General features: G+C 43.7%; 1 protein-coding gene across 9 annotated transcripts in view; it reads left to right on the top strand.

The window, feature by feature from the left end:
* LOC147106607 (activating molecule in BECN1-regulated autophagy protein 1-like) overlaps positions 1-27,072 on the top strand; it is a 514,247-nt gene that overhangs the window by 16,679 nt on the left and 470,496 nt on the right. For all 9 annotated transcript variants that reach the window (XR_015080961.1, XM_086007600.1, XM_086007606.1 and 6 more), the window contains exons 2-5: positions 19,889-20,153; positions 22,962-23,020; positions 25,124-25,307; positions 25,852-26,024. Coding sequence is in view for 8 of the 9 variants with exons in the window: in XM_086007600.1 (XP_085863726.1) it covers positions 20,019-20,153; positions 22,962-23,020; positions 25,124-25,307; positions 25,852-26,024 (551 nt within the window). In the remaining variant the exon portion in view is untranslated. The remainder of the gene's footprint in view (positions 1-19,888; positions 20,154-22,961; positions 23,021-25,123; positions 25,308-25,851; positions 26,025-27,072) is intronic.

Below are 27,072 nucleotides of genomic sequence, written 5' to 3'. Positions count from 1 at the left end.
AGTTAAAAATCATTTTTATAGTGTATTTTTGGGAGGACAGATGGATAAGTAATAAAGTTAAAAAGACAATTATGCAGCCACATGTTTAGTTTTTAAAAAATTGATAACTGATTAAATTGGCTGTGGGGAGAAGGACCCAGGTTTGAGCAGAACATTTCTTGCCAAACCTGATGCAAGTATTTTAAAATATTCATATACCCAGCTGGGTAAATTAGTAAAATTATTAGAGCATAAGCAAAATTAGTATGTTTATTCATTTGGCAACAGTTATTTATTTGCCCAACTTAACTGAGGCGCAAACTTGAGGTGTAAGCTGAATGAGGACAACTGGTTTAAAGAATGGAAGCAGTGGGTAATTATTAGGAGAGCAATATAAGTCTGGGAGCTATACCAAGTGGAGTACCTTAGGCATTAGGTTCCGCCAGGTAGAGTGCCCTGGGCATCAGTTTGGGGAGCTGTTCCAGGTGGAGTGCCCTGGACATCAGGTTAGAATCATAGAAGTTTACCGGATGAGCAGAAATGTTCTCCAATTAAATATTGGGAAGACCGAAGCCCTTGCCTGCAGTCCCCACCACAAACTCCGTTCCCTAGCCACCGACTCCATCCCTCTCCCTAACCTCTGTCTGAGGCTGAACCACACTGTTCGCAACCTTGGTGTCATATTTGACCCTGAAATGCGCTTCTGACTACATATCCGCACCCTAACTAAGACCGCCTATTTCCACCTCCGTAACATAGCCCTTCTCTGCCCCTGCCTCAGCTCATCTGCTGCTGAAACCCCCATCCATGCCGTTAACTCTAGACTTGACTATTCCAACGCAGTCCTGACTGGCCTCCCACGTTCTACCCTACGTAAACTTGAGGTCATCCAAAACTCGGCTGCCCGTGTTCTAACTTGTAGCAAGTCCTGTTCACCCATCACCCCTGTGCTCACTGACCGACATTGGCTCCTGGTTAAGCAATGCCTCGATTTTAAAATTCTCATCCTTGTTTTCAAATCCCTCCATGGTCTCACCTCTTCCTATATCTATAATCTCCTCCAGCCCTGCAACCCCGAGATATCTGCACTCCTCCAATTCTGGACTCTTGAGCATCCCTGCTTTTAATCGCTCCACCATTGGTGGCTGTGCTTTCAGCTGCCGAGGCCCTTCGCTCTGGAATTCCTTCCCTAAACCTCTCCACCTCTCCTTCCACCTTTAAGACACTCCTTAAAATACACCCCTTTGACCTTCTGCCCTAATATCTCCTCATGTGGCTCTGTCAAATTTTGTATGATAATGCTGCTGTGAAGTGCCTTGCGATGTTTAATTACATTAAAGGCGCTATATAAATACAATTTATTGTTGTTGAACACATTACACTTGTCAGTACTGAACTTCATGTGACACAGCTCAGCCCTATTGCAAAGTTTCTCAGTTTTCTTTCTGGTCAACCTATTCTATTCCCTAGTTTAGCATTTGTAAATTTGGCAATCTTTTTTTTAAAGTCATTCATGGGATGTGGGCGTCGCTGGCAAGGCCAGCATTTATTGGTCATCCCTAATTGCCCTCGAGAAGGTGGTGGCAAGCCAGGATTTTGACCAAGTGATGAAAATGGAACGGCGATATATTCCCAAGTCAGGATGGTGTGCTACTTGGAGGGGAACTTGCAGGTGATGGTGTTCCCATGCGCCTGCTGCCCTTACCCTTCTTGGTGGTGGAGGTCGTGGGTTTGGGAGGTGCTGCCGAAGAAGCCTTGGCGAGTTGCTGCAGTGCATCTTGTAGATGGTACACACTGCAGCCACAGTACGCCGGTGGTGGAGGGAGTGAATGTTTAAGGTGGTGGATGGGGTGCCAATCAAGCGGGCTGCTTTGTCCTGGATGGTGTCGAGCTTCTTGAGTGTTGTTGGAGTTGCACTCATCCAGGCAAGTGGAGAGTATTCCATCACACTCCGACTTGTGCCTTGTAGATGGTGGAAAGGCTTTGGGGAGTCAGGAGGTGAGTCACTCGCTGCAGAATACCCAGCCTCTGACCTACTCTTCCTGCCACAGTATTTATGTGACTCCAGTTAAGTTTCTGGTCAATGGTTACCCCCAGGATGTTGATGGTGGGGGATTTAATAATAATTCAACTTTTTATTGTCATTGTACAACGAAATGTGATCTTGCAAGCTCCCATGAGTCCAGTACAAATAACATTAACATTAAACGTAAATAGCACCGTCCTGGGAGAAGCAAAGCCGCTGCGTCTGTGCGCGCCGCCATTCCATTTCCACCATTCCTCCTGTCCGACAATCTTCAGCCCAACGCCCGGGCCTGCTCACCAGCCGCCCCTCCCGGGGCTCCTTCTGTGACCTTCTCACCAACCGCCCCTCCTCGGGGCTCCTTCCGTGACCTTCTGCACCTGGTCTTCCCTGATGGTCACCCCTCCAGGTACTAACCAGGCCTGGCTCTGCTTAGCTTCCAAGCCTTGCCAGTGACCCTGTCCCTAGTCCCAGGAACAGGCGATGGTAATGGCATTGAATGTCATGGGGCTGTGGTTAGACTCTCCCTTGTTGGAGATAGCCATTGCCCGGCACTTCTGTGGCACGAATGTTACTTGCCACTTATCAGTCCAAGCCTGAATGTCGTCCAGGTCTGGCTGCATGTGGGCATGGACTGCTTCATTATCTGAGGAGTTGCGAATGGAACTAAACACTGCGATCATCAGCGAACATCCCCACTTCTGACATTATGATGGAGGGAAGGTCATTGTTGGGCTTAGGTCACTGCCCTGGGGAACTACTGCAGCGATGTCCTGGGGCTGAGATTAAACATAACTTTAGGACTGATGTTAAGAAGCACTTTTTAATAAAGTTGTTAATGGCTGACTGGGGAGGGTATTGAGACAAATGGCTTCTTTTATCTGTACTTGCATTTGTGAACTGCTTGTGCAACTAGTTGCATCTGACACCAAGAACATAAATTTAAGCATAGCTGACATTGAGGGATGAATCAAAATTTATGACAGTAATCATAGGTTTTTATTTTCAGATTTATTGGCAATACCTCCCTCCCATGGCTCCTTTATTCACTTAATTTTGGATTTACTTGTTTTGTGGGAGGGGCAGTTGAGGGAGGAGAATTACTTAACCTTCTGGCCTAGTTGTGGTTTCCCTGGTAAATAAAGGTGTTGTCCATTGTAACACTACACTGTACAGAGCAGAAGATCGAAGGTATTCTTGGTCTATGAAGTAGGTCAGCTCAAGTGGCACAGCAGTTGGGATGCTATTCCAGCCTTGGTGTCCTACTCCAATTTGTAATAGAGCACATGCAAGAAGAGATGTCGTTGTCGTACGTGTCTTCACACTGTTCCCTTTGGGGAACTGTATGAAGTGGTGGAAGGATTTCTGGCCACGTTAATGCTCCTTCCGTGACCGTAACCATCTTCATACCAGCCATTAGGGTGATTAGTCCTATGGCGGGAGGGTTTTACAGGCTCCCACAACCCATACGAGGGGGGGGGGGGCCACCCACACCCACACCCACGGACGCAAGTATCCCGCTGGATGTCAACCCAGAATTTAGAGCCGGAGCTCCGACTCCACTTGCCGGGACTGTCTGGAGCGGGGTTCGAAACCCTACACCTTCTGGCCCAGCGGTGGGTATGCTTACCGCTACGCCAAAGGCCCACTCCAGAAGAGAAGTGATTGCTGGTGATGCTGTAGCTATGATTAGCTGGGTAAGAGTGGAACCAAGCAAGGCTATTCCCAGAGAATTGGACAACGGAGGAGGGGCGTTCTAGAAGGACGGTGTGGTCGCCCATGTCAAAGGCTGCAGAGAGGTAGAGGAGAATGAGGAGGAATATTGCACCATTGTCGCAGTCACAGAGGATGCTCTTTGTAACTTTGATTAGGGCATGTTTCAGCGCTGTGGTAGGGGCAGAAACCGAATGTCCGCCATGGCTAAGTGGAAGCACTCTTGCCTCTGTGTCTGAGTTTGTGGGTTTGAGCCCCACTCCAGAGACTTGAGCACTAAATCCAGGCCGACACTCCCAGTGCAGTAATGAGGGAGTGCTGCACTGTTGGTGGTGCTGTCTTTCGGGTGAGACATTTAAACAGAGGCTGCATCTGCCCTCTCAGATGGATGTAAAAGGATCCCATGGTACTATTTTGTGAACAGCAGGAAGTTCTCCCCAGTGTCCTGTTCAATATTTACCCATCAAACAACATCACTAAAACAGATTATCTGCTCGTTCTCATTGCTGTGTGCGAAATTGGCTGCCGCATTTCTTACAACAGTGATTACTCTTCAAAAGTACTTAATTGGCTGTAAAGCACTTTGGGGACGTCTGAAGTTGTGAAAGCCGCTATATAAATGCAAGTTTGGAGGGATAGATTCAAACTTGGAGTTGAGGGAAAGATGGGCAACAAACCGTTAAAGAACTTTGGAGGGGAAATGGAGGTTGGAGATGGGGCAGTTGTTTGGAAGGACAGAAGTATCAAGAGATGGTTTTTTGAGCGGCGGGTTGGGGGGGGGGTGCGGCGGACTATGAAAATAATTTTGAGGGGATTGTACGTGAGCAGAGGGAACCAGTTACAATGTCAGCTGGCATGGAAACCAGTGATGCGCTATCAATTACTCAAAAGACTGAGGTTAAGCGAGTAACTAACAGGCTTTTATTAACAAGAGAATGAAGGTGTGCCTCGAGTGGTCGACCGGTCCAGAATACAGAGGGACTGTGGTGCAGTCACCTTTATACCTGGACTCGTGGGAGGAGTCAGCCGAGGCATGTACAGACATGTACGCAGTGGAATACAAACAGTGGTTTACCACAACCAGGAAGGGAAGTCTGGTGGTCAGCAATTTAGTGGGAAAGGGGTAAAGGGCAGCAGTGGGTCTCGTGGACATGACGAGCTCAGAGAGGGCATGAGGGGAAATGGGAGAGAAACTAGAGAAAGATGTTGATTCAGGGGGCAAGAAGTTGGCTTTGGGGAAGTTTGGCATTGCGGGCAAGAGGAATTGGGTGGGATGCGGCAGAGGCAGCTGAATGGATGGTTTCAATCTTAATCCCTTACTCATCCTACCTCTGATTCATTGTCACTGTGGTGTCTCCCCCATCTTTCTCTCCAAACTCACTTCTCTACCTCTTCCTCTCTTGATTCAGTCTCCTTCTCAATCCATGTCTGACCACTCAGTTATCTTTCTTGGCCCCCTTGCTTGCTGACTTTGTTGATGGCTCCAGACACCCCTCCCTTTCAAGATTTAAGAAGTCACACAACACCAGATTATAGTCCAACAGTTTTATTTGAAATCACAAGCTTTCGGAGCGCTGCTCCTTCATCAGGTGAAGTGGAGAGATGCACAAAGACACAGCTTATATAGTCAGAGAATAATGCCAGATGATTACAGGTAATCTTTCTAACTGCCATTTATCACACCTCGGCAGAGAGATAATCACAGCAATCAAAGGTGTGAATGGTGTCCAAACAGGTTAGTCAGGAAAACATTACATCAAAGAACAATGAGGTGGGGTCACAAGGGGTCAAATGTTGCAGATGCTGGGGTCATAAGCCGTGCATGATTGATGTTCCATATAAACGTAGTCAGAGTTTTCTGTTTTAAATCCACTATTGAATCTTCTAGAACAAAGGCTGAGTGGGCAACATTCGTAGGAAATAATATCTCTGCCCACCGAGGCAATATGCTGGTCTTGGTGAGTAGTCGTCGGGAAATCACCTTGTCAGGAGTTACCTCGCGGTGGATGACATCCTCTGTAAGAACGTGTTTGATGTATGGGTTTGGATAGCGCTACCAAAATGCAGCAAATACTTGGTCCCATGAACTCTTCAGGTCATTCAGACCTAGGTAATACTTCACCATTGGTTCATTCCTATCCTCTGGGAACAATGAAAATGAAACTTCGTGCCTTGGTCAAGTGGGCAGAGATTATTAGTCCTTGATGATAGATTACCTGTCTCATGTTCCTCTGCCGGCTGAAGCCGCCGAGCATCAGCAGCGCTCCGCCATCTTCCTCACCCCCGCCGCCGGGGACCAAGTATATGCTGCATTTTGGCAGCGCTATCCAAACCCATACAGCAAACACGTTCTTACAGAGGATGTCATCCACCGCGAGGTAACTCCTGACAAGGTGATTTCCCGACGACTACTCACCAAGACCAGCATATTGCCTCGGTGGGCAGAGAGATTATTTCCTACGAATGTTGCCCACTCAGCGTGTACTCACCTGTAGGGACATCGGAAATGCCGGTTTCAGGCATGCCCTGCGCATGTGCTGGAAACCGGCATTTCCGATTCTGTGAAGAAAGCTCTTGACAGATCCTCCGGCTGCCCTGGAGCAAGGCCTCTGCGGGTGGAGAGTTCCGTTTTCTGGAGACCCTCCGCCTGCAGAAAACACTTACAATTCTTGCGCCTGGATAAGAGTTGGAAAAAAAGTATTAAAAAAAAAAAAAAAAATGTTTCCACTGATTTATCATTTAAAAATACTTTAAAGAAAGGTAAGTTTATTTTTAGCACCGTTAAAAACTTTAATTATTTTTTCAAAAATTTAAATTTTTGTTTAAAATAGTTAATTTATGTAATTTATAGTCATTTTAAAAATGTGATGTTTTAAAAAAAATGTATTTGAAGTTTTCCTATGTTTTGGGGGTGATCTCTATTCATAGATTTGACAGGTCTTCCTGTCAAATCTATGAATGGAGATTCCCTGCTCTGATTGGCTCCCCGTGGCCCACGTGATCCCAGGGACGCTGCGAACTACCTGCGCCCCTGGGATACGCGTGCCCTGCACACCGGCAGTTTGGAGAGGCCCAGCAACAGAACTCTGCGCCTCCCGGGAGCCCTCCAGTCCAAGCGGAGATTTTTCCAGATCGCAGCCCTCCGCCCGCGCGAGGCCTGCGAACAGAATTTCTGGGCCATATTGTTCAGTCTCGGGCACAGAAAGAAAGACTTGCATTTATATAGCGCCTTTCAGGATTTCCCAAAGCGTTTTACAGCCAATGAAGTACTTTAGAAGTGTCGTCACTGTTGTAATGTAGGGAACGCTAGCCAAAATGCGCACAGCAAGCTCCCACAAAGAGCAGCGAGATAAATGACCAGATAATCTATTTTGGTGACGTTGGTTGAGGGATCTATACTGACCAGGACACTGGGACAACTTCCCTGTTCTCTTGAAATAGTGACTTGGGATATTTTTTGTCCATCTGAGGGCAGACAGGGCCTCGGTTTAACGTCTCATTCCAAAAGACCGAAACTCCACTTCCTTGCTGCTGATTAATTCTGCCTCCACCCCGCCCCCCCACCGGGCTCCTCTCAGACTGAGTTAGGCTGTGCAAAACCTTGGTATCCTGTTCAACTCAGCTGAGCTTCCAACCCTTCATGCTTCTCATCATTTATCTTCCATCCCAGCAATAACGCCCTCTTCCACTCTGTCCCACTCACTTCAATATTAATAGCCTTATCCACTCTTTCATTCCTCAAGACCCCATTTCTCCCTTGTAAGCCTCCCATCCTGCACATTCCATAAACTCCAACTCTTCCAAAGCTGTGCTGCTTGTGTCTGATAAATTCCTGCTTACTAATTCCAACTCTTGCCCATCAGCTCCCTCCTCTCTCTAATTACTGACATACTTTGGGCACCCCATCCTACCTGCATTGTATTTAAAATTCTCTTAATATTCAAATCCCTCACTGCTTACTGCACCCCAACTTTAAAACCTCCTACTTCATTAAGTCCTCTCTTGCGCTCTTTGGTTCTCCCTTCGTACTTTATCAAAGGGCTCCTGAAAACCAAGCTTTCATTCACCTTCTTGCTCCCCCTTCACACCGCCCCCCCCCCCCCTTGATGTTTGTTCCCCATGTAAAGAAAGTGCTGTTGGATATTTTTTACGTTAAAGGTGCTATATAAATGCAAATTATTGTCCATTCCTACTATTAGTCTGAAGATATACTGCCTTCAAATCACAGGGAAACTAAGGAGATGGCAAGCACCAATGTAAAACGTTGCATATTTGTATCAATCCAGGAGCAATTCTTTCTTTACGTTCGGACCTGAACACACAACGAGTATTGGATACTGTGCTTAGTATGACTTCAATTGGGTTTTGGTAACTTTACATTTATCATTAATGGGGGAGGGGACTTCCTCTAACAGTAATGGTGTTATCCTATTACCATCTCGTCTAGCTTCTAATCTCTTTTACTTCTTTTGTTTCTTTTATTCTTTTGTCCGACCGCAGCCCTGCCTTCGATCTAGTTTCTTTTCTTTCCAGTTTTGAAGAAGGGTTCGACCCGAAACGTCAACTCAAATTTCTCTCCACGGATGTTGCCTGACCTGCTGAGTTTTTCCAGCATTTTCTGGTGTTACAAAAGATAGGCTGTAAAATGTGAATGCAGATTTTTAATACTGGTTATTTCCTGCTGACTTGGCTGATCAGATCTCCAGATTTGATTAATAACCCACTGATGCGTATTACGTATTTACAGGAAGTATCCATCTGATCAATCTGCTCATTGGTTTATTTGCAGGGCTAGCAAACCATATAACCGTGGCCAATCCAACATTTAAACCAGTTAATTCTACAATTTTGGAATGGAAATAATGGTGGGGAAAAAAGAATCAATCCAGCTGCCCGTGATTTGTCTGGTTACCATGCTTATCTTCTTGAGCGTTGACAGTGGTACAGCCAGCAATCAGATAAGTGAATGAAATGAAGGGTCATGCTGCCATTGTGCGGCAAAAGGGGGAGATGTTTGTTTTAGAATTATGGCACAGTTGGTCAGTCCAGTGATGCATCAAATGCTAAATTTCTTTCCTATAAAAGAAGCAAGTGGTAGCAATTCAGTACATTGTGGTTATCGCTGATAATTTCTTTAGTCTATAAATGATCTTTGGTGCAATTTAATTTAATACTTCAAAATAGTCAGACAGGTTAGGGTTCTTCAAAACTTTGATTAGTGATTTTATTTTGTGGCTGGAATCACATTGCCAATAAGGAAAGATATATTTATGTTGCACCTTGTTACGGGTATCAGAGTTGGGTCAAGGGCTTAAAATACTGAATTTTCAAAAAGACATCAAAGTCAATTTTTACCTGCATGACAGTAGAACAGAATAGTGGGATATGAGTTCACAGGCATCTTACCTTAAATTGACAAGACCCTGATCTCGGACGTGTTACTGACGGGCGATGATGAGCAGCTCAGAAGCTTGAGAAAAGTGCCATCATCCATTGTCCTAGTCTTTCACTAGCTTTGAGTTCTGTCTCCCAGCATATTGCACCTGACCCTGTGCAATAGAATGCGTGGCAAACTGGGTCCATTATGGGTGAGGGGGGAATGTGCAGCTGTAGCTCTCTCCTGCTCCTACTGAAAGTTGCAGGAACACTACTTTAAGCTGTTTTATTAAAAAGTAGTTTAACAAATTGTGTGCGACTGTATGTATAGCAAATCTCCTGGGATGTTGCCAGGTGATTTATTTATAGAATCATAGAATGGCTACAGCTCAGAAGGAGGCCATTCGGCCCGTCGAGCTAGTGCCGTCTCTCTGTAACAGCACTTCAGCTAGTCCCATTCCCCCGCCCTTAACCCATAGCTCTGCAAAATTTTTTCCTTCAGGTACTTATCCAATTCCCTTTTGAAAGCCACGATTGAATCTGCCTCCACCATCCTTTCAGGCAGTGCATTCCAAATCCCAACCACTCGCTGCGTAAAAAGTTTTTCCTCCTGTCGCCTTTGGTTCTTCTACCAATCACCTTCAATCTGTGTCCTCTGGTTCTCGACCCTTCCGCCGATGCCTGTTGGATTGGAGAAATTGCATAATTTCAAATTCTTAGCCCTATATTGAGGTACAAATTATTCAATTGCTTAAATCTGAATTTTCGTGTAACTTGTAAAATAGTGGCTTTGATTATTATTACCTATGTACTCAATTATAGGCTCCAAAGGAAAATGGTAGTGGAAATGTTCCAGGTTGCAGGTAGGTAAGACGTGTGTAGAGGTACTGGAGAGGGTGGGAGGTTGTGTAATTTTGTGTTGGCAGAATGGTGCAGGCGTCAGGGAGCGGTGAAAGCGCATGAGAGAAGCTGTTGCTTGTTGGGATATTGGAGTATTGGCTTTGTGTCTGGGAAGGGTGTATTGGGAGTCTGGAAGATGCTGATATAAGCCAGGATTCAGTAGTATTGGGGAAGGAGGTCTGAGTATTATGGAGGTGGTTCTGGAGACTGGGAGTAGTGTGAAGTGGCTACTGACGTCTGGCCGGGGCGGGGGTTCTGCAGTCTGGCAGGAAGGGTGTGGGGCTGCTGAGCAAGGGGCCCAGTGGTGTGGAAGGATTAAGGAGCTGGATGTCTAAGAGCATTAGGAAGTCCAGTGTTAGACCACTGGTGGCGGGAATCTGGAGTCTAGCAGTATTGGGGAATGCAACAGAATGTAAGCCTTCCTACATTAACCCCTCGCTTCCATTCCCACCTCATGTCAGAAGCAGCGTGGAAGCCAGTTTCCGAGCATTAAAGTGAAACCAGCCCTTAGTTGATTGAAGTGCTTACTGTACTTTGTGACAAATACACCAAAAAACGCAGTAAATACTTCCAACAGCTTTGTGCTGGGAAATCAGTGTTAAGTGGAATTTGGTATGAGTGAGCAAATACCAAGGTAACAGTGGGATTTGGGGAGAACGAAAGGCATAAAGGAACAAGGGAAGTCGGAGTGGTGCTGTGGACAGTGCCACGGCAACACTTATCTTGGAAATGGAGGTGGGAAGCCTCTATAGAGGTAAATATGTAATAAATATATCTGAACATGACCGAAAGTAAGTGTGATACTTGCAGGCAGTCCATGCTATATGCAAGACTTTTAGTATGATCTCACAATAGGAAAATGTGTTTTGGTATAGAATTAAAATATTGGCAATCCTCTATTCCTACAATTCTGGCCTTGTGCGCATCCCTGACTTCCTTCGCCCCACCATTAGTGGCCATGCCTTCAGCTGTTTAGGCACTAAACTCTGGGATTCCCTCCCTAATCTTCTCCACATCTTCACCTCCCTCCTTAGGACTTTCTTTAAAACCTCTTTTTGACAAAGCTTTCGGTTACATGTCATAATGTCTATTTTGTCTCGGTGTCAATTTTCTTGTCTGATTATGTTTCTGTGAAGCACCCTGGGACACTTGACTATGTTAAAGGTGCTGTATAAATGCAAGTTGTTGTTGTTGTACTGTGAAGAGTGTTGAAGCATATCGCCCACCAGATGCTAGAGGACATTTCTTTTCAGTATGAAATACCTCATTTGCACACATTGAATTAGTAAAGATCTGATTTGGGAGAAACCATTCTTTACATTGCTCTGCTGTATCCCTGAGAAAAAGTAATTTTCTGTTTAAATGGAAACTTCTAGGTGGTAGGACTTTTGGGTTTGAATGTTGAAGGTTGAAACTCCAGATCAGGACTTGGCTCAGAATCTGCACTGACAATCCAGTGCAGTACTGAGTGAATGCTTCATAAATGGGCGTGCAGTCTTTCAGACGTAACATTAAACATGTTCAGGGGGATACTGAAAGATCCCATGACACTATTCAAAGCAGAACAGGGCGTTCTCCGTGTCCTGCCAATGTTTCTCCCTCACCCAATACCACAAAAACATATTAACTTGTCATTAATCATATTGATGTTTGCTGGGACTGCCGAGTTGTCTACACAGCAGTCACTGCATTCTAAAAGTAAATCGTTGTGTGAAATTCTTTGAGCCATTCACCGCTGTAATGTGCTTGTTACCTGTTCAGGTCTGCTGTAAATACCATCTCTGGTTCAGAGGTGTCATTTGCTCCTATAAGTGGTCTGTGTACCTTTCTTTTACTGGAGTTGACTCACATTGCCCTATTTTTACTTCTATGGTAGCAGGACCCTAGAGTGCAATAGTGAAACTTTGGTATGTCTTCAATTTCATTGGTACGTCTTCAATTTCTCCAAAGGTGGACTGAATTAACGCTAGATGAGGTGAAATAACAACAGAAAAAGCTGGAAAAACTCAGCAGGCCAGGCAACATCCGTGGAGAGAGAAACAGAGTCAATGTTTCAGGTCGAAACTCTTCATCAGGACTGAAGTCCTGATGAGTTTCGACCTGAAACGTTGACTGTTTCTCTCTCCACGGATGTTGCCTGGCCTGCTGAGTTTTTCCAGCTTTTTCTGTTGTTATTTCGGATTTCCAGCATCCGCAGTATTTTGCTATTGTACTAGATGAGGTGAAGTTTGATTTGGTACAAAACGCTTTATTCCACAGTCGAGGACAATTTGCAGTAATGTGTTCGATCAGAATCGCATTGTTCAATTGGTATAACTTATGTTCGAATAATGGTACAAAGATTGCCTTCGATTGGCTTCCTTTTATACTTTTGATCCTGCAAATGCTGCATTAACTGGACCTGAATGTGATCTGATGAGATTTACATCTCTCAACTTGGTTCCTGGAGATACTAAACTGAGTGCTTGTCTTTGTATTGGAATTCCTTTTTTAGAGCTGAAATTGACGAGGGCACCGTTTGTTTTTAGTTTCTGCTTTGTATCCCAAGACAGCTTGGAAGAGTTTTTATTCTCGAGTACCTTGAACTAATAACTTGGTACGTTTATGTATTTCAGTAGTTCTTTAGCAGTTATGCTTACCTGCAGATGCACAGTTCAAGAATCAAGTAGCCTTAATGATAAAATATGAAAGAAGAAGAAAGAATTTATATGTATACAACACTTTTCACAACCTCAGGACCTCCCAAATGTTTCACAACTAAGTGTAGATACTGTAGCTAACCCTTTATATCTAGAGGACTGGAATACAAGCGGATAGAAGTTGTGCTGCAGCTATACAAAGCCCTGGTTAGACCACACCTGGAGAACTGTGTTCAGTTCTGGGCACCACACCGTTGGAAGGATAGATTGGCTTTGGAGGGAGTGCAGCGTAGATTTACCAGACTGACAACTGCACTCCAAGGATTAAATTAAGAGGCGAGATTACACAAATTAGGGTTGTATTCCCTAGAATTTAGAAGGTTAAGGGGTGATTTGATCGAAGTTTTCAGGATATTAAGGGGAACAGATAGGGTAGATAGAAACTATTTCCGCTGGTTGGGGATTCTAGGACGAGGGGGCGTACGCAAAAAATTAGAGCCAGACAATTTAGGAGTGAAATTAGGAAACCCTTCTACACACGGGGTGGTAGAAGTTTGGAACCCTCTTCCGCAAACTGCAATTGATGCTGGATCAATTGTTAATTTTAAATCTGAGATTGATAGCTTTTTGTTAACCAGAAGTATTAAGGGATATGGGCCATATGGAGTTAAGTCGCAAATCAGCCATGATCTCATTGAATGGCAGAACAGGCTCGAGGGGCAAAATGTTCCTATGTCCCTTAGGAAATAGCAGAATCCAATTAGCATGCACATATTTCTAACTTTGGTGCTGCAATATTGTCATACTGTAAGTAGGATTCATTATTCCAGTTAATGTCGGTCATGACTGTTGAGCTGTGATCTTTCTTGTATTAAAACCAAATACCTGACATTGAATAAGATCGATGCCATTAATACAGCCCTAAGGTGCCCCGTAGCGCCCCCACCAGGTGCTAACGGGAGACGCTAACCAACTGAATTTCTCCCCCTCAGTGTCTTCGCTTTTCACATGTTCTATGTTTTGCTAGTGTCCTTAATTTCTTTAATGCTGCCTTCCATTGCCTGATGTAAAAATCATCTCACTGTGTAGAATTTTACAGCACAGCAACAGGCCGGAGTAGTTCCGGCTTGGGTGCAATTGGGGAATTGCACTCAAATAGTGCTTGAAATTGTGCTGGTTAAGTTGGGCTTCAAGTTACCACTAAAATTAATTTGCTTAATTACAAACGTAAAATTATAGAATAGTACAGCGCATAAGGAGGCCAGTTGGCCCATCGAAGAGCAATCCAGTTAGTCCCACTCCCTCACTTTTTTCTCCAAATATTTATCCAATACCAAATATTGATCCAATTCCCTTTTGAAAGCCACGATTGAATCTGTATCCACCACCCTATCAGGCAGTGCATTCCAAATCCTAACCACTCGTTGCATAAAGAGGTTTTTCCTCTTGTTCTTTTGCTACTCGCCTTAAATCTCTGCCCTCTGGTTATCAATGCTTCAGCCATTGGAAACAGTTTCACTTCATTTACTCTATCTAAACCGTTGATAATTTTAAACACCTCTATCAAATCTCCTCTTAGCCTTCACTGCTCCAAGGAGAACAACGCCAGCTTCTCCAGCCCATCCACGTAACTGTAATCCTACATCCCTGGAACCATTCTAGTGAAACTCTTCTGCACCCTCTCCAAAGCCATAATGTCCTTTCTAAAGTGTGGTGCCCAGAATTGGACACGATACTCTAGCTGTATATCTCCCTCCAGTCGGAAAAACAGACGTTCATCACAACTCTCTTACTTGTTTTCTATTCCTTAGCCAATTTTGTATCCATACTGCTACTGACCCTTTTATCCTTTGGGCTTCAGTTTTGCTAACAAGCCTAATACTTGGTACTTTATCAAACGTCTTTTGAAAGTCCATATACTCAACATCAACTGTTGTTTCTAAAAGCTTCCCCACCACCGACGTTAAACTGACTGGCCTGTAATTGCCAGGTTTATCCTTCTCCCCCTTTGTGAACAAGGGTGTAATATTTCCAGTCCTCTGGCACCGCCCCTGTATCTAAGGAGGATTGCAAGATTGTGGCCAGGACCTCCGCAATCTCTACCCTTACTTCCCTCAGCAACCTAGGATGCATCTCATCCGGACGGGGTGACTTCTCCACTTTAAGTACTACCAGCCTTTCTAGTAGCTCTTCTTTGTATATTTTTTATCTTATCCAGTATCCCGACAACCTCTGTGTTTATCATAGCTTTGGCAAAGTCCTCTTCCTTGGTAAACATACTTCCATGAACCAGCACAATCAGGCAGAGTGATGGAAAGTAATTGTTTCTTTTTTCTCCTTTCCATGAGAAAGTATTCCTTGATGTATTTAAGAGAGGTAACCTTGTGCAGTTTTATGAATACAATCTGTATCAATGATTTGGATGAGGGGACCAAATGTAATATATCCAAATTTGATGATACAAAGCTAGGAAGGGATGCAAAGAGGCTTCAAGGGGATATAGACAGGCTAAGTGAGTGGGCAAGAACATGGCAAATGGGATATAATGTGGAGAAATGTGAAGTTATCCACTTCGGTAGGAAAAATAGAAAAGCAGAGTATTTTTCAAATGGTGAGAGATTGGGAAATGTTGGTGTTCAGAGGGACCTGGGTGTCCTTGTACACGAATCACTGAAAGTTAACATGCAGGTACAGCAAGCAATTAGGAAAACAAATGGTATGTTGGCCTTTATTACAAGAGGATTTGCGTATAAGAGTAAAGACGTCTTACTGCAATTATATAGGGCCCTGGTGAGATCGCACCTGGAGTATTATATACAGTTTGGTCTCCTTACCCAAGGAAGGATATAAGAGGGAGTGCAACAAAGGTTCACCAGACTGGTTCCTAAGATGGGGGGATTGTCCTATGAGGACAGATTGAGTAGACTAGGCCTTTTTTCTCTAGAGTTTAGAAGAATGAGAGGTGATCTCATTCAAACATACAAAATTCTTACAGGACTTGATAGGGTGGATGTAGGGATGATGTTTCCCCTGGCTGGGGAGTCTAGAACTAGGGGGGTCAGTCTCAGAATAAGGGGTCGGCCATTTAGGACTGAGATAAAGGGAAATTTCTTCACTCAGAGGGTGGTGAATCTTTGGAATTCTCTCCCCCAGAGGGCTGTGGAGGCTCAGTCGTTGAGTATATTCAAGATGGAGATCGATAGATTTTTGATATTAAGGGAATCAAGGGATATGGGGATAGTGCAGGAAAGTGGAGTTGAGGTAGAAGATCAGCCATGATCTTATTGAATGGTGGAGCAAGCTCGAGGGGCTGAATGGCCTACTCCTGCTCCTATTTCTTATGCTTTTATGTTTGAATGCCTCTTCAAGTAAATAAATGACTGACATCCTTACTCCTGGCTTTTCCCAACAGGAAGAGACATTTTTATAACAACTTTGTAAGTCACAATAGATAGTTCAAAAAGTACAAGTTGCTATGGTTTTACATCAACTGCATGAGTCTTGTTTTTTGCAGTCCTAATTTTTTTTAAATTTCTGTTCTACCCCTTCTAAGGCTTTGATTTGGGGTTAAATTCCATGGGTGTAAGTTGCCCTCCAGGAGCCACTCATATGTCAGCTTGGACAGAGTGCCAGCAGGCATTTTTTTATTCATTCATGGGATGTGGGAATTGCTGGCAATGCCAGCATTTATTACCCATCCTTAATTGCCTTTGAGAAGGTGGTGGTGAGCCGTCTTCTTGAACCGCTGCAGTCCGTGTGGTGAAGGTACTCCCACAGTGCTATTAAGGAGGGAGTTCCAGGATTTTGACCCAGCGACAATGAAGCAACGGTGATATATTTCCAAGTCAGGATGATGTGTGACTTGGAGGGGAACTCGGAGGTGGTGGTGTTCCCATGCGCCTGCTGCCCTTGTCCCTCCTAGGTTTGGGAGGTGCTGTCGAAGAACCCTTGGCAAGTTTCTGCAGTGTATCTTTTTAGATGGTGATCACTGCAGCCCCGGTGCGCCAGTGGTGGAGGGAGTGAATGTTTAAGGTGGCGGATAAGGTACCAATTAAGCGGGCTGCTTTGTTCTGGATGGTGTCGAGCTTCTTGAGTGTTGTTGGAGCTGCACTCATCCAGGCAAGTGGAGAGTATTCCATCACACTCCTTACTTGTGCCTTGCAGATGGTGGAAAGGCTTTGCGAAGTCAGGAGGTGAGTCACTTGCTGCAGAATACCCAGCCTCTGACCAGCTCTTGTAGCCACAGTATATATGTGGCTGGTCCAGTTAAGTTTCTGGTCAATGGTGATTCCTCCCCAGGATGTTGATGTTGGGAGATTAGACGATGGTAATGCAGTTGAATGTCAGTGGGTGGTGGTTAGACACTCTCCTGTTGGAGATAGTCATTACCTGGCACTTGTATGGCACGAATGTTACTTGCCACTTATCGAATCATAGAATGGTTACAGCATGGAAGAAGGCCACTCGGCCCGCCGAGCCTGTGCCGGCTCCCTGTAAGAAATCAGCTCAAGCCTGAATGTTGTCCAGGTCTTGCATGCAGGTACGGACTGCTTCATTATCTGAGGAGTTGTGAATGGAACTGAACACTGTGCAATCATCAGCGAACATCCCCACTTCTTGCCTTATGATGAAGGGAAGGTCATTGATGAAGCAGGTGAAGATGGCTGGGTCTAGGATACTGCCCTGAGGAACTCCTGCAGCGATGTCCTGGGGCTGAGACGACTGGCCTCCAACAACCACAACTATCTTCCTTTATGCTAGATATGACTCCAGCCTGTGGAGAGTATTCCCATTGACTACTAGGGCTCCTTGATGCCATACTCACTTAAATGCTGCCTTGATGTCAAGGGCAGTCACTCTCAAGTTGGGAATTCAGCTCTTTTGTTCATGTTTGGACCAAGGCTGTAATGAGGTCGGGAGCCGAGTGGTCCTGGCGGACCCCAAACTGAGCATCGGTGAGCAGGTTATTGGTGAGTAAGTGCCGCTTGATGGCACTGTCGACGACACCTTCCATCTCTGTTGGTAATTGAGAGTTGATTGAGGCGTTAATTGGCCAGATTGGATTTGTCATGCTTTTTGTGGACAGGACAAATCTGGGCAATTTTCCACTTTGTCGGGTAGATGCCAGTGTTGTAGCTGTACTGGAACAGCTTTGCTAGAGGCGCAACTAGCTCTGGAGCACAAGTCTTGAGCACTACAAGCCGGGATGTTGTCGGAGCCCGTAGCCTTTGCTATCACATGGATTGAATCGGATTGGCTGAAGGCTTCTGTGATGGTGGGTACCTCGGGAAGGCCGCGATGGATCATCCACTCGGCACTTCTGGCTGAAGATGGTTGCAAACGCTTCAGCTTTGTCTTTTGCACTCACGTGCTGGTCTCCACCATCATTGAGGATGGGGATATTCATGGAGTCTCCGTTGTTTAATTGTCCATCACCATTCACGACTGGATGTGGCAGGACTGCAGAGCTTTGATCTGATCTGTTGGTTGTGGGATCGCTCAGCTCTGTCTACAGCATGCTGCTTCCGCTGTTCCACAAAGCATGTAGTCCTGTGTTGCAGCTTCCCCAGGTTGGCACCTCATTTTTGGCTTGATAATGGTAGAATGAGGGATATGCCAGGCCATGAGGTTACAAATTCTGCTGATGGCCCACAGCGCCTCATGGATGCCCAGTTTTGAGCTGCTAGATTGGTTCTGAATCTATCCCATTTAGTATGGTGGCGAGCACTGTCGAAGTCTGGTCTTTTGCTCACCTGCACTTAACACTGAACTTTTCAGCAGTGGTCACTGTTTAATCCTTGGTTGGGAATTCTGTTTTCATCATCGTCTTCTTCCCACTACCACTACCTTATAAGCTACCAGTGCCAATTTATAGTACCGTAGCTGCTCTCCTAGCTGAGATCAGCCAATTTAAGCTTGTTGAAGTCCTATTTTAAAAATGGTAATCAAAGTCTCACGGGGGGCAGAAACATATTTATGCATTTTATTAAATTAACCAAACATGTTCTACTTTTTAACTTAATATGATCATTGTGTAGTGCTAAAAATGGATTTTTACCCATGTTAGGTTTATATCTTGTATTACTAGAAACAGCATGTAAGGGGTTAACACCCAATGTCACACTGAGTACTTCTTAGTAGAAAAGCTGTCGGTTGAGTGCAGACAGGCTGGCTTGAAAGGTTTTCACAAGGTATGAGTTTATAAGGCATGCACATGTCGAAAGTATTAGTTGTTTAATTGACCAGGGCAATCACATTGAATCGCAAACATGCTAAGCATTGTTACAGACTGGCTGTTCATTCAATATACAGTAGATGACGGACTCTAGAGATGCAGTCATTAACCACTTCAACTTCAAATGAGTTGGAATGGTATTTCTGTGGATATGCATATCTGCAGTGATCATCCCTAGCTACCCTGGCACAGATCAAAGAATCAGGCCAACATTGGGCAGTGGATTTGATTGACAACTATGCTTGAGACCTTTTCAAGTGGAGACAGGTCACTGATGGGCAGTGGACCTATTTGACGGGCAGCTCTGGTTTTAATTTCAGGTTTACATTGAGCTTCATTGGTCAGTGTTTGAGGTTTGCAGTCACCAGCCTGAGCTATGTGTTTTTAAATTTTTGTGCCTCTGCAGCAGAGGAGATAAGCCAGATTGAATCTGCTGCTAGTTCAAAATCAATGTTTGGAGACAAAGCGAGTGGTGTCTTTATTACTTTATGTATCAAATGTAGAGGAATATGAGTTTCACTGTTACTACTGTTTATTTATTTACCTTTCTTATTGAAATAAAACCATTTGTTGGTTCAGAACCTGAGTCTTGGTCTGGTAAGATTGCATATTCAGTCTGCTTTCTGAAGAGAAGAGAATCACACTGGCATGCTCCAGCAGCCAGTGTACAGAGTAAGCATTCTCCGTTGTGATCCCTGGGTTTCGTTATCCATTACCGAGATGGTGGCCGAAAAGGGAGCATCCTTGATCACTGAGGTCGTAAGGGCCGCTTACATGAGTGGTCAGCATTTGTGAACCCAAGAAAATATCTAGCAGGAAAACCCCAAAACATGACATTTGGCATAAATGTCTCTTTTTTTAATTCGATTGGTAATGGACAGTTTTTGTTGTTTGCAAACACTGAAAATTGTATACAGAGTACAAAACCTATGGAAATGAGCTGACATTAATCCTGTTTACTGCAGCTCTGTAAACTGCAGCTCTGTCTAAAGCTAATGTTATGCATTTCTTTTTCTGTTCTAGTTTTTAATGACCGTTGTCCAACGTGTCCTGTATGGCCTGTTCTTAGCTGTGGCCTCTACCTAGAGTTGGTGATCTGAAGTCCCCGGCCCCTGGAAGCTGTGAGTTTACAGAGGGGTTGAGCTCCGTAGCGATGAAGAGCATTGACCGCAAGAATGCAATCCAAATCCTGACCAGCCGAGAGCGTGGCTCCCAGGAGCTGGGCTGTCAAAGATGCTTGGAGGAGCTGGTGGAGGACAAGACTCGATGGATGCAATGGGAAAGTCAGGTGAGCAACATCGCAACCATTCATTTTTAATACTAAACCAGCTTGCTCCATTTTTGAGTTGCAGGCTCTCAAATATGCAAAAACTGTTGGTTTCATTCTGCTGTGCATGTTTCTTTGCTTCAGATTATTTCCAGGGATGCCCTCCATTTTATATCCAGGATACTTCAGCATTATCGTCCCTTATGGAATGATAACTAAGGCCAGAATGTCATTAGATAGTGGTCGGCTGCATTTTTTCCCGAAACCCTACTGCCAACCAGTTGGGAACAGCTATCTCAACTCTTGGGGCTTTTTTAAAAAAAAGAGGCTTGCAAGACCAAGGCAGTTACTTTTTTTAAAAAGCACCAGAATCGAGGCTTTTTTTTATATAGAAAGGCAGCATGGCTAGAGCTATGAAAAATAAAGTAGCACCCCACTGGCAATGGTATTATTAAAAAAAGGAATACTGCAGGAGCTTATGGAAAACAGCAACAACTGGGCAACTAAAATGAGTAGCATAATATAGGCAAGTTAAGCAGCAATGGGACCATTCAAAAAAAAAAAGCAGCGCCATCATTTTTAAAAGGAGAGTAATCAGGACAATTTTTTTTGTTAAAAAATCAGAATGGGGTTTCAGTTTTTTTTTAAAAAGGACAGAGAAGTTATTGAGAGTAGGTTTGGGATAAATTGTGCACAGAATGCTGATCTAGTCTAGTCCATGAAGAAATAGTTGAGGTTTTCCTCCTATGGTAGAATGGAAATCTATTCTTCACGTGGAGGGTGATTGGCAACCATGTTTTCCACTCTGTTCATAGTTGTCTCTTAGACATCATCAACTGTTTGAAATAAAATAAATATAGAAATAAAGATTGCTGAAATAGGTTCCATCCTTAATTATTATTATTATTATTATTAGTGGAGTTCCAGTTTCCCGCATAACAGCCTGCATGTTTTTCTATGGTCTTCTGGCCCTTGAGGCTCATACGAGTGGGAATGGGTACAGTCCCAGTGCAGACAGGCCATTACCATGGGAGTAAAAATTCGGGCAACCGGTTTGAAGATGGTGGTGGGTGGCCCTGCTGGGAAAGAATGGGGCTGAGAGCTTCGGGTGCAGGGTGGGGGGAGGGTGTGTATTTAACACAAAACTGATGCTGGCACCAGAATATAAAGATACTCTTATAAGGATGTAGATTTATTTTTTCAGTACACAATACGTAGTGCAATCTCTGCCTTGGAGGCTGTGCTAATGGCACGCAGTAGGCCCAGCTTCTCGTGTGAGCAGAGATCATCTTGGCCACAGTGGGAAACGGCATGGGCTGTTTTACTTCTTCATTGGAAAACATTGAATTATTAGACGTTTAAGTGCTTTGCAGTGAAGTTGTAGTTTAGAAGATGCTGACCCAGCGTGGGTTGGCAACTTTGGTGCTGGTGACCTGAGGGGGTAGATTGTAATGGGAAGGAAGGAGGAGAAATACATTAATTTTCAGGCTCCATTAATGTTGAATCCAAGCTTTCTCCCACTCCCACAATATAATTCTAAACCTTGAGGATAGACAATTTGACTGAAGCACTAGACCCTAAGTCAGTCTGCTGCCCTCAATTATAATCTACTGCACAATTTTCCTCATTGCGATTTGATATGTGATAGGCAGCACATTTCACTCTGTTTATAAAGAAAAAAAATCCCTTGCCCGTCTGTGGACTCTGAAGTTAGTGGTACTTTTGTAAAATGGCAGCTTTTCCTTCATCTTTTTGATATACCTCTAAGTGCTGTTCTGGGAGGTCAGCTGGGGTAGCTTCTTCCTCTCTTTCATAGTTGGCATTTTTTCCCTTCCAAGTACCCCTGCGCTTCCATCAAATAGTGCAGATGAAATTGGGATCTTTGGGTCCCAGTTTGTGCTGTACTAGATTGGTCCAGGTCCATATAGATTAATACACCAGTTCAACAAAATAATTTATCGGTGATGCTGCTTGTAACTTTTTTTTGTTACACTTCCTGTCTCTGTGTCTGTCTCTCTCTCTCTTTTTCTTTCTCTCTCTCCCTCTCTCTCTCTCTCTCTCTCTCTCTCTCCTGCCCTGAGGTTTGACTGATGCTGTGGTATGATATCAGTGTTGGTGGCAGGTACCTCTAGCATCTCATCTAAGCTTCCACTCTTCATCCGTGAGGATCACTGTTAGATCCGTGATTCTTAAAGTAGGATGTTTTCCAATAACTACACGGAGGCTGTAACTTAACAATCAACAGGTGTTTACTGGAGTAGGGTAGTCTCAAGACTGGGAGTACAGAGGCATGCTGAAGGCTTATATACAGGTGTGGTCACTGCCGGTACTACAGTATACAGGAGCTGTAAAAGTAGTTCTCTCTTAAAGGTACATACACTACAATCACCAATCTTTTCAACAGCAGCTGGGTCTGATTTTTTTTTTTCTCACATGGTCACGCATGCATACGCCTCAGCAGGGTTTGCTGCATGGCAGTTGGCAGCAGGAACCTTGACCGTGGTTTTTAATCCTTTTCTAGTCCAGGGACACTGAAGTAATTGTAACAACATGACTCCTGTTCTGGCTGAAACCAGCTAACTCGGCACAGGTGGAAAACCAAACCTAGGACCTTCTGATCTCTTCGCTTTAAAACTGCAGTGATCACTGGGCTATTAGCGGGGGCTTTGTAACTTTTTTCTAGTGGAGGAGCTGCAATTCTTGGTCAAATTGTATCACTGGCGCTGAACAATGGTGTGATACAGCAGTGTCTCGAAAGACTAATTTGAGAGACACATTCCAGTGTATTGGGTATTGATGTAACTTTATTGAGTTATTTTCTTTTTACAGAAAGTAGAACTTCCAGACAGTCCCCGATCAACTTTCCTCCTGGCATTTAGCCCAGATAGGTAGGTGGCAACATGATTAATCTGCTTGCATTGAGCAGCTTTAAAGTAAAAGGATTCTGTGCTAACTCCTAAAACTATTCCTTACTGTTAAAAATGAGTAGGTTTTGAAGTGATTTTATTTACAGTTTAGGGACAACTTTGACAAAAGTGATTCCATCACTTGATTGCTTTAACGGGATCACAATTTTTACGATGTCCTGTTAAAGTGGCAGCTTAACTCGGTGGTGGCACTCTGAGAAAGTCCTAGCTTCAAGCCCCGTTTCAGGACTTGAGCACATAATCTCGGCTGACACTTCAGTGCAGTACTGAGAGAGGGCTGTATTGTCGGTGGCGCTGTCTTTTAGATGAGACGTTTAACATCTGCGTCTTCAGGTGGATGTAAAAGGTTCCATGGCACTATTTGAAGATGACATGGGGAGTTTTCCCAGCTACCAGCCTGCCCAGTGTTTATCCCTCAACAAACATCTCCAAAAAGCATAAATTGTCTGTTCATTTCATTGCTGTTTGTATGACTTTGGTATATGCAAATTGGCTGCTGTGTTTTCCTATGTAACAGTGACTGCACTTGATAAGTAATTCAGTGGCTGTAAAGCACTTTGGAATGTCCTTAGGTCATGAACGGCCTTACATAATTACAAGTTCGTTCTTCCTTGACTGAAGTACTTTGGGACACCCTAAAGATGCTATTTAACAACAACTACTTGCATTTACATGGCACCTTTAACGTAGCAAAACGTCCCACGGCACATTACAGGAACATTATCAAACAAAATTTGACACTGAACCACATGAAATATTGAGACGGGTGACCAGAAGCTTGGTCAATTAGTTAGGTTTTAAGGAGCATCTTTAAAGGAGGAGAAAGAGGTAGAGAGGGTTAGCGAGGGCATTCCAGAGCTTAGGGCCTAGGCAGCTGCAGATATGACCGCCAATGGTGAGGCGATGGATATCGGCAATGCGCAAGAGGCTAGAATACAAGTTCTTTTATTCTTTCCTTTCTTTAGCATGGGAGTGAGAGCTTGGGTGATTTTGAAGGAGGACCTGGTTTTAAAAACAAAATTGAAGCTTCATCATATGGATATAATTGTCAATTTCCTCTTTTTTTGTGAGGTTGCCAACAGGCAATCCCATCAGTATTAATGAATTACACTTGCATTATTTTAATTGCATTTTAAAAGAAACTGCCTGGAAACAAAGGTCTTTAAAGCTGATGAGCCCTGTAGATCTAATTGTTTTTTTTGTTTTGTTTGCTCTGAAATGATTGCTTTTTAAATAAAGCCTTGTTTCTTATGTGTCATCCAGGCATGATTGAGCAAATATTAACTTAGACATTTCTGTAAGGGTGAATGTGCCAAATAAGTTAGTTCTTTGTGCTGTAATACATACAGAAAAGTTAAACGTAACAGTGGCAGACTGAAGTTGTGTATAGGAGCCAGTGTCCATGTCATTTGGTTTGAGAAGTTCTATGAGAAATAAATTTCAGTGTAAGTACTGTACTTGATTTGTTGCCATCTTAGTTCAATATTAATGAACATGGCACTTGGCTGTAGGAGTATCTGAAATACTTAAAAATGACAGAGTATTTGGCCTATTAAACAATATACTAAAAGTTTCCCAGCTTTCATTTTGTGTAGTGACTGTTTTGGGTGCATTGCTGGTCGGTGGTACAGGATACATTACTGTTTTAACCTCCTTTCACCAGAAGGGGTGAGAGTCCTGCACATAGTCACAAAAGTCAACAACTCCCCTGACCCCTGCCCCCCCGCAAGCTTCATTGTAATATATATCAAATAATTTTTCATTTGTCTCATCAAAATATATTTTTGACTTTTTTTGATGTGCTCCACAATGCTTTCTACTCTCTTCCCGTCCCTCCAACCCACATGGGATTGAGACTCTGAAGTGGGGAACTGTTCCCCACTGCATTTCCCACTGGGTGGAACATTTGTACATGTGACCATTCTGTCATTTTCAGTCACTCAAACCAAGAATTATGGATGATGAGTCTGAAACCCTTTTCAGTTTGGTTTTGTAAATCATGATGTTTTAGTACAATTGACAGCCATTCAATGTTTGACTACTTTTTTTAAACCTTTCATTTAGGACTTTGATGGCCTCCACCCATGTAAATCACAATATTTACATCACTGAAGTTAAGTCTGGGAGATGTATTCATTCACTGGTGGGTCATAGAAGGACACCTTGGTGTGTGACCTTTCACCCCACCATCCAAGGGCTTGTGGCATCTGGATGTCTAGATGGGGAGGTTCGAATTTGGGATTTACATGTAAGTATGCAAAAACCACAGCTTTGGCGAGTACAAGATGTGATTCAGGTGTATGAGAGATTATGCAAGTTAGAAACGAAATGATTGATCATTGGTGTAAACAACATAATTGATAATACAAGTGCCACAACTGTCAAGTCAGAGCACATCAGCCAGTGAAGGCAAGCGTTTGCTGTGCGCTTTTACATGAAGGAAATCTGCTTTAAAAAGTAATTTTTGATGAGATTTTAAGGATAGGTACTCGATTGAGAGTCAGAATTGCATTTCTTGCCGCCTTGTGGCACTGACTCATGGGTGACTGCCCCTGAAATTTTATTTCAGTAACTAGCTAACTGCGGGGAAAGAAAGGACAGTTCCAGCTATCTGAATTTTCATATAAAATTAATGTCTCTCAAATGGAGCGTCTTTCTTTTGTTATAAAAGATTTTTTTCCCCCTCTCTCTAAATTAAATTAAATTCTGGGTTACTGCATTGTGTAACAGACATTGACAGTGTTACACTAAACACAGCATAAATATTCTTCCGTGACTTGTTCTTCTTTCAGGGAGGCAGCGAGAGTTGGTTTACTGAGAACAATGTGGCCATAGCGTCTCTAGCCTTCCATCCTATGGCACAGCTCTTGTTGATAGCTACTGCAAATGAGATCCACTTCTGGGACTGGAGTCGGCGAGAGCCATTTGCTGTGGTGAAAACTGCTAGTGAAATGGAGCGGGTCAGGTGAGTGTGCACAAGGCTGACTCACAGCTACTGCCTATAACATGTAATGCTTCCTGGAAAGTGTATGTTACTGTATTAATGTGAGAATCTTGTGTTTAAAAAATGTCGTCATCTTTGTAGTTGAGCTAATAATGTGAGCCTTCAGTTTAAAACAAAAAGGTTTCTTGTTCACAGTTGAAATCCTATTTGTCAGTTCAGGGCATGAGTCAATAAAATGAACTTCTGAAAGCTGTTGCATTAAATGAGGTTTAACAAAAACAGTGTCAGGGTCACAAAAAAACAAAGACTGCTCATAATTAAAAACAAATTGAATCCTCCAAATGTCGGTGGTAGAAAATTATGCACGTTGAGGGATCCTATTAGCTGATTCCATTGGGGTGTATCCAGACGAGCAAATTTAAGATGAAAGAATTACACAATGTAAACGGTAGTACTTGGAGTGCAGGTGTGACAATGAGTGTCATCTCGTCAGGGTGAGGGAAAAATGTTAAGAATCTAACTTAAAGTTCATCATAATACAAAGAAAGAGCTACATCGTTCGGTCATCTCCGTTCTGACCTGATGAGGCATGTGGATAACTGATTGATTGTAAAAATGTTTGCTCTTTGTGAATCCAACAAAAGAGAGAGTTTTGTATGGGTCAGCTGAGTGCTATTTTATAAGTGCCATATTATTGGTACACAGTAGCAGGCAATTTATTTCACAACTGCCCAACACCATTCTGATCTTTTTATAACGTTCTTGGAAGATAGTGACGTTGGCAAGTTCACTTTTCTTGGGGCATCTAGGGATGACCAATTAAGATGGCAGTGGGTGGTTTTGTTGTTACAGCTGAGTGGCCTCCAAAGAGCACATCAGAGGGCAGTAAGATTCAACCATGCAGTGTGAGACTTTCTTGAAAGACATTAGTGAACCAGTTGGGCTGTTGGTACAATCTGGAAACTTTCATGGTCATCCTTTTTGCAGGCGCCAGCCCACAAATCACTAAATTTATTGAACTTAAGTTCCTATCTTGCTCTGGTGGTATTTGAACACTCAACCTCTGGAT

This window comes from Somniosus microcephalus, chromosome 15 (genome assembly GCF_052327205.1).
Source record: "Somniosus microcephalus isolate GS21.2 chromosome 15, FLI_Smic_1.0, whole genome shotgun sequence".
Taxonomy (NCBI): Eukaryota; Metazoa; Chordata; class Chondrichthyes; order Squaliformes; family Somniosidae; genus Somniosus; species Somniosus microcephalus.
Note: the sequence above shows the minus strand (reverse complement) of the source record. Positions and strands in the feature narration are given on the sequence as shown.